Here is a 7,477-nt window from a genome sequence, read left to right as displayed (position 1 = left end):
ACTGTCCCTCAGACTGTGGGAGGGCCGGACTATAGTAAAAACAAAAACTTTGTTTTGTGGGCCTTTAAATAAAGAAACTTCATAGTCCTGGGTGAGGGGGATAAATGTCCTCAGCTGCTGCATCTGGTCCACAGGCCATAGTTTGAGGACCCCTGAGTGTAGAAACTGGGACCAGGGTTTAAATCTTTTTAGATTGTACTGGGCCAATAAAAGTGTATACAAAAGTGGAAAGTGGAAGATGGGGCTTTCTGACTATTGTAAAGTGTGGAGTGGGAAGAGGGGGACTGGGATTTACCCCCAATTTCTATGAGGTCCTCCTTTCCTAATCCCTTTTCTTTGGTGCTGGCCCCAAAGAGGGACATAGGGATGAATTAGTGGGGAGGCAGGGGAAGATTTTGGCTTCCTCAGGGAGAGATTGTATTCAGAACACTAGAGGTGCTTTTTGGGTGTGATACTTTTTCTTCTCAACCTGCTGAGCCTCTTACTTGGTCTATCCCTTACACTTAAGGGCCCACTTTAAGAGAAACAAAGGCCTCAGGAAGAGGCCTTGAATCTTCTGAGTTTACCTCAGATAACTATCTCTTTTGCTTGTTCAGAAGACCCAGCAGATGTGGGCTGTCAGAAGAAAGGCTCCTTCTGAAGGGCATAGGGAGCCAAAATTCAGGGGTGCCCTTTCAATTCATTCTAGTTCAGCTCCTCTGAGGTCCTGAATCCTTAAAACCTTAAGACTTGGACTTAAGATTGCAGTTACCCCTGAAAAGCAGCTTCCTTGAAGGTCCAAGATTGTGGTGATATCATTTCCTCCCCATGAGTAGTGGGTAGCAGGGGATGGGAGGGTTGGTAGTAGAGTTGCCAGAAATGGGGAGATAAATTTCTGAGAAATTTGAAAAAAAAAATACACACTTAACAACAAACAACAAACTAGGTCATGGATAAAGACTGAGGTATGGTGATAAAGTTCTGGTCCTACCACCCATTTCCTCTGTGTGACCCTCTCCTTGGGCAGTAATAGGAACAATGTGACAGAGGTGGTTTGGGGTCCTTTGAGCCTCCAGGGACCCTGCCCAAGCTATGACCTTCCAGTCCCAGGGTGGGGGTAGTCTCTTCCCCCAGAAGTCCCAAAGAGTTGTTTTTTGTTTTGTTTTTGTGTTTAACCAACTCAGTAGTCTGGGGCTGGGAACTGTTAGGTGACAGGCAGCTTCCTCCTAGCAACCTCAGAGGAAGTTTCCTGCACATACTCCTACTTGGTGGCGGAGGCTTTATAAATAGATGGACCATCCTCCCAGCAGCAGAAATGGGGAGATGGGAGAGGGAGGAGGCGGAAGAGAAGGAAATAAAGGAGGAGGTGGACCCAGGAGTCTAGAGTCATTCTGCATTTCCCACACACCTCCAATTCCTCCATTAAATGTCTGACTGGAGAGTCTGGGAATTTGGGTTTTAGCCCTAAATTAGACGCTGACTCACTGAGGCTTCAGGAAGTCATTTCTCCTTCCACATCTCACTTTCCCCATCTATAAAATGGGTAGATTAATGCCTGCCTGTTCTCCTTCCAGAGTGGAGGTTTAAATGACATAAGACTCTGAACTTGAAACACAGAACTTTTGATCTTGAAGGGATTCCATTCTACTTTTCCAGCCAGCTTACATTTATTATCTTTCATTGTCCTTTCTGGCCAACTGGACTATGCCTTTTCCCCCTGACTTGATCTTCTCCCTCCTGCTTCCATGTGATGGAGCCATTTTCCCACCTGGAGCCAACTTCCTTTTTCACCTTCATGTCTTGTGTTTTCAAGACTCCCCTCAATGGCCTCACATTCTAGTATTCGCTTTCCCTTCGCAAATTATCCCATATTTGCTTATTTGACTCCCTGTCCCATTCATCTGTAAACCAAGGTCCCCTGAAGACAGGAATTGTTTAAATTTCTGTTTGTGGATTCCCTAAGCCAAACTTCATGAGAACATACTTTCTCAGCCTTTGATAAAGTGAATTAGAATATAGAACACAGAGTAATTTAGTTTAAACCTTTCATTTTATGTATGAGAAGACTGAGGCCCAAGAAGAAGAAAAAGCTATTTCAAGTTCAGATTATCAGATAAAGTTCTACTAGGATAGTATCATTAATTCATTTAATTTGTACATGATCATTAAACTCCTTTCTAGGGTTTAAAGTCCATGCCTGAGCTAAGAAATTAGAATGAAGAAAGATTCCTACTGTCCTATCTCTGTAATAAATGATTATTTGGACATTTTACATCTTATTTCTCTGCAACTCTGACTCAGTGCTGGCGTATGAAGCATTTACTGAATGCCAGGTCTTGTGCTGGGACCTGGGAGTGCAGCGCCCTCAGGGACCTGTCATCACCCTAAGAGGGTCTCATGTCCCCTGCCCTCCATGTTTAGCCATATGGCTGACAAGGGACCTTTCCTTCCTTTGCCTGGGCACGGATATGGTTTAGGGGGGCTGAGGTCTGAGCACGCCATAGGGAAATGTTCCCCACACTGGGATAGGTATGTTCTCCTGAGGGGAAGCCAGTGTCTAGCCCCAGTTTTATGACTGCCTTGTTTCGTGTCTTTGAGAAAAGTTCTTTTTTCTTTTTCAGCCTTAATGTTTTCATCTGTAAAAGGAGAATACCATCTTCCTCCACCCACCTTACAGACTTTCTCTGGAACAGGCCATCCTGTCTGTTCTTCTGTCTCTCCATCGCGGAGTATCAGAGAACAAGGTCCTCTTTTAGGTTAGTTCTTCCTCCTTGTGTCCTCCTCAGTCCTTCCAACTACAAATTGGGGATAGAGATATCTCCTGTTGTTTTCCAGGAAAAGTTATTCCTGTCTCATTTAACCTATTCTCTCTCCCAAGGGTCATTTCTACTATGGAAGTTACAATTTGACTCCTTCTCAACCCCAATCATTTCCCACTGAGCCACCCAGTGTCAAGCTATCCTCTTCCAGCTGGTTTCCCCTCATTCCCTCAAATAAATCAAAGATAGGAGCCCATCTCCAGGTAAACATTTTGATTTTTATTTTTTGAGTTGATAGGTCCAGGATCAGGGTAAAGGCTCTGAGGATGAGACTTTCATCCTTTACCCAGACACGCTGCTGCAGGATGTGTGTGTGTGTGTGTGTGTGTGTGTGTGTGTGTGTGTGTGTGTGTTTGAGAGACAGCAAAAGAGAGAGACAGGGAAGAGAGAAAGAGATGGTGAAAGACTAGAGAGATACAGAGAGAGAAGAAAAAGGAGAGAGACAGAATCAGAAACAGAGACAGAGACAGAGAGGCAGAAACAGAATTGGGTGACTCTGGGTGTATCCATGTATGACTGTGTGATTGTGTAAGAAAAGGGTGTGTTTAACTGTGTAAGAGAAATGTGACTGTGACTTTTGTAAAGCTTTATTCATGTGCAGCATAAGACGCACATGACTTTGGATCAGAGGTGTATAGCTGTGTAAGGTGTGCATGTCACTGTGGGACTATTTCTTGTGTGCATTTTTATGTGATGTCTCTGATGTCCCTGCTGCAACTGTGTGTACATATATATATATATTCACACACACACATACATGTGTGTATATTTTTATATACACATTTTATATACACATACATACACACACACACATATATGTGTCTATGACTGTGTTGGATCATACAGTGTTTGTATAGATTACAGTAGATGAATTTCAAGCCTTGGACAAGACCCCCTAACCTGCTTTCCCCAAACTCCATGATAAATACCCTGTGAACCCCCAAACCCCATCCTGAATGTCAGGAAATTCAGCATCTGCTCTGACTTCCACCTATAATCTCTGGAAGCACCCTCTGCATCCCCCCAAATACTGCCTGGATGGGGACATCAGACATAGTTCATAAAATTGAGAGCTAGAAGGATTCTTTCCATCTTACAGATGGGATAAACTGAGGCCCAGAGAGGAAGTGACTTGCCCAAGTTCACACAGCTAGGATCATAGACCATTGCACTGAGAGCTGGAAGAAAGTGCAGAGCTCATCTAATACAAATCCCTTGGTTTGTAGAAGTAGCTTAAACCATGAAGGCCCCAAAATAGGAGCGGGTCCCATCTTTGATCCTGACTAGCCGCTCTTCTGGCACTCGGACGAAGACTTCCTCGCCAGCTTCGAGGTGAACCACGCCACCCAGGAAGCTGCTGTCCCACCAGACTTTGGCTGAGGTCCCTGCCCAGCCACAGGATGACCGACGGCTGACCAACAGCTCCAGCTCTTTGGGATAGCGGGCTGTTCGTTTGTAGAGTCCGTGGGTAACTTGTCCACTAGTCGTTGACCCTCCTGGGCATCCAAAGCCACCAAGCTGCACCTTCGAATAGATGTAGTAGTAGCCAGACTGGGTGCACACCAGTGACCCTGCTCGATAATCCAGATCTCGAAGAAAAGCTAGGCCCAGGTGGGCTTCCCAGAGCAGTGGTCCACCCCTCAGGACCAGGCTTGAGTTGGCCCCTGGAGAAATGAAAGAGACAGACAGACAGACAGACAGACACAGAGAAACAGAGATAAAGAGACAAAGAAACAGGGAGAGATAGATGGACAGAGGCAGACACAGACAGACAGACAGACAAAGAGACAGAGAGATTCAAAGAAATAGAAAAAGACAGAGACACATACACACAGAGAGACAGAGACAAAGAAACAGAGAGAAAGAGAGAGAGAAGAAAGACAGAGAGACAGACAGACAGACACACACACGTGTGAATTGTTACATTCCCCTGGCAAGTAGGGCAGGTTCCCAAGGCCCTTTAGGCAGGAGGATTCACTATTTCTTAGTGAAAAGAGGCTATGATTTGGAGTCTAAAAAGTTCAGAGGAGCAGAGTTCCAGTTCCCATCTCTGCCTCTGTCTGGCTTGGGAGTCAGAAATCTCAGGGAATCATCTCACAGATTGGGCTTAGGATAAAATGAAGGGGTCATTCTCCTGAGATTCTATGATATTAGGGAATGGAAAGAAATCTAGAAAAATAGAAAGTACCAAGAAGGAATAAAGGATTGTGGGAAGGTTAGGGGAAATTTGGGGGTTAGTTAGTTGGTTTTTAAGGCTACGCTTATGATTTCATCAGTGTAAGAAATTCCTGGTGTGGAAATTCTCTGTAATTGATAGAATCTGGAATTTATAACCTTAGAAGGTCATCCTGGGTACTTGACCATGGTCACACAGTTAACGTATCCCAGAGGCAGATCTTGAAACAGATCTTCCTGACAATAAGATTGTCTCCTTGTTATTGGTCTTACATTTGGGTCTCAAAGGGTTATCTCTAGAATCACAAAATCCTGAGGTAGAAAGGACTTTACAGGTCTACTAATCCAATTTTCTATTTTACAGTTGAGGATACTGAGGCACAGAAGAAGGAAAATGGCATGCCCAAAGTCTCTAATTCCAGATCTAGCGCTCTTTTCCATACATTGTGGACCTGCCTAGGTAATGCATCCATCCATACCCTTTAGTCTGATTAATCCATCTCCCATCTTTCCCTTATGTTCATTAGGATTCCTGGAGCACATATGCAAGCCTGGGAACCCCTAGGGGCTCATAACTGGTCCCACCCCCATCCTAGGCCAGCAGTGACTACTTCCCCACCCTTTCGGCCTTGCCTTGCCTTCAGTTCCTTACCTGTGAGGTGAGCAGCTGGCTTGTTCTGATAGGATCTCCGTTCTAGGAAGAAACAGAGGTTAGGGCTCCAGGTAGCACCTCCATCTCTGGGCCTGCTCCTTGGTCACTCAGTGGGTTACTCCTCCTAATCCCCTCCCTTCTGGGGTCACAAGCCTAGGTCCTGAGCTCAGAGGATCACAGCATCCTAACTCTAGAGCTGGACAAAGTACTCATGAGAAAAGTAAGACCCAAGGAGAGGGGATTGACTTGTCAAAGACCACCCAACTATTAAGCGGCAGAGCTGAAGTTTGAATCTAGGTCATTGGGCCCCAAATTTGGTTCCTGGACTTCAGCTCTGAGGAGGAATAAGGCATGCTATCTGTTTACCACCCCTGTTCCCCCACACCCCCAACCCCGACACACACTCATAAGCCTGGGTTGTGCAAACTCCATTGTGCAATAGGGTTCCCAGGCTTGGAGGGGGAAGGGAGAGGGGCACCGATGCAGAAGGGAAGCTGGAAATGGGGGTGGGGAGGGGGAGAGAAGTCAAGTTGGGGAGATGGGGGTGGGGAGACTATAGGCTGAGAACTAGCATAGAGCATGATGGATGACTGGATGACACGACTCCCCCCCCCCCCCCCCCCCCCCCCCCCCCCCCCGCCCCCCCCCCCCCCCCCCCCCCCCCCGGGCAGCCCCAGGTCTCTTCTTGTTCCTTCCTTTAAACTCACCCTGAACAAGCTTCTCTAAGGAGTTCTCCTCTTTCTGAAAAACAGAAACGCAGGGCTATTGTGGAAACCAACAGGCAACCGGACACACGCCCACAGGCAAGTGCAGGAGAAATACACGCCCAGAGGCACATACAGGTTTGCTCTCCCAAACACACACCCAAGCACAGGAGCTGGGCTCGCTCACTCACCGGTAGCCGGAGGCCCAGGGCCACCAGGTCCCACTGGAAGCGCCAGAGGAAATAGCCCTCGACAGCTACGCCAATCAGGGCCAGCAGCAGCAGGAGCCCCAGGCCCAGCTGGGCTCCCTGGCAGGTCCGGGGCCTGCCCCCTCCCAACCGGGGGAAGGGCACGTCTGCCTGTCCATCCACTACGAACACCGAGGGGCGAGTCACAGGATCCCCCATGGCCCTTCTGCCCTCTGGAACCACGGCTACCGAGTACGTCTCCAGCTTCGGTGCCAGTCTTACTGCCTGGGCCCAAGCCTTAAGAAACTCGCCTGGCTTCTAGGCCCAGGAAAGTGCCAGCTCTTGTGCCCAGAGAAAGGCTTCTGTGCCCAGGAAAGGGCTGGGAAGTACCTGCTGGGCGTCCCGGAGGAAGCCTCTGGTGGTTATGCTGTGGGTATCCTCGGGAGGAAACCAGCTGCTTACCACATGAGGCTTCCCTGACAGGTGGGCAGGAGAAGTAAGGCTGCTCTGGTACCAGACTTCACCCCAAGAGCTTCTTGAAGCCACGCTGCCCCGCCCCCTTCCCCGGCCACCCCCTTCCTGCCCCAGTGACGGGTGGGTGGGCAGGGCTCATGTACTCATACTTTCCGATTTTCCAAGGCCACATGGAATGGGGGGTTACCCTTTGGGAAAAACTATTGAAGCCCATATGCCCCAGGTACCAAAGAGGGGGTCCAAAGGAAACCAGGTGAGGGGCTCAGCAGCCAGCCTGGGGAGGTAGCAGAACCAGAACTTAAAGGATGAAAGGGACCTGACCACTCACCAGCTGGCATGGTGAGAGTGCTAGGCAGCTATCCAGCTGGGCTTGGGAGACCTGGGTTTATTCCTGCCTCAGAGATTTACCGACTGGGTGAGTTTGGGAAAGTTTTTGTCCTCTAAGAGTCTTAGGTTCTTCATCTGTAAAATAAGTTGTATTAAATG

The 7,477-nt window shown here is 48.0% G+C and overlaps 1 protein-coding gene across 2 annotated transcripts; it reads right to left on the bottom strand.

Moving 5' to 3' along the window:
* Positions 1–2,169: 2,169 nt before the first annotated feature.
* TNFSF14 (TNF superfamily member 14) lies at positions 2,170–7,476 on the bottom strand. Of its 2 annotated transcripts, none has more exons than XM_012544093.3 (4): positions 6,535–7,476; positions 5,853–5,870; positions 5,626–5,709; positions 2,170–4,462 (listed from the first exon to the last, which is right to left on the bottom strand). In XM_012544093.3, exons 1-4 carry the CDS (start codon positions 6,734–6,736, stop codon positions 4,032–4,034), a joined length of 735 nt encoding a protein of 244 aa, XP_012399547.1. In that variant the 5' UTR covers positions 6,737–7,476; the 3' UTR covers positions 2,170–4,031. The 2 variants fall into 2 exon arrangements, with proteins under 2 accessions (XP_012399547.1, XP_012399546.1); XM_012544092.3 differs by lacking the exon at positions 5,853–5,870 and adding an exon at positions 6,333–6,366 and having other exon boundaries at positions 5,626–5,667; positions 6,521–7,474.
* Position 7,477: the final 1 nt, after the last annotated feature.

This window comes from Sarcophilus harrisii, chromosome 1 (genome assembly GCF_902635505.1).
Source record: "Sarcophilus harrisii chromosome 1, mSarHar1.11, whole genome shotgun sequence".
Classification (NCBI taxonomy): Eukaryota; Metazoa; Chordata; class Mammalia; order Dasyuromorphia; family Dasyuridae; genus Sarcophilus; species Sarcophilus harrisii.
This window is presented reverse-complemented; position numbering and strand designations above follow the sequence as displayed.

Excerpts from the sequence above, each read along its gene's own strand:
- TNFSF14 (XM_012544093.3), bottom strand. The coding sequence starts at position 6,736 with ATGGGGGATCCTGTGACTCGCCCCTCGGTGTTCGTAGTGGATGGACAG. Across the intron at positions 4,463-5,625 it reads GCCAGCTGCTCACCTCACAG|GGGCCAACTCAAGCCTGGTC; the intron begins GTAAGGAACTGA and ends TCATTTCTCCAG.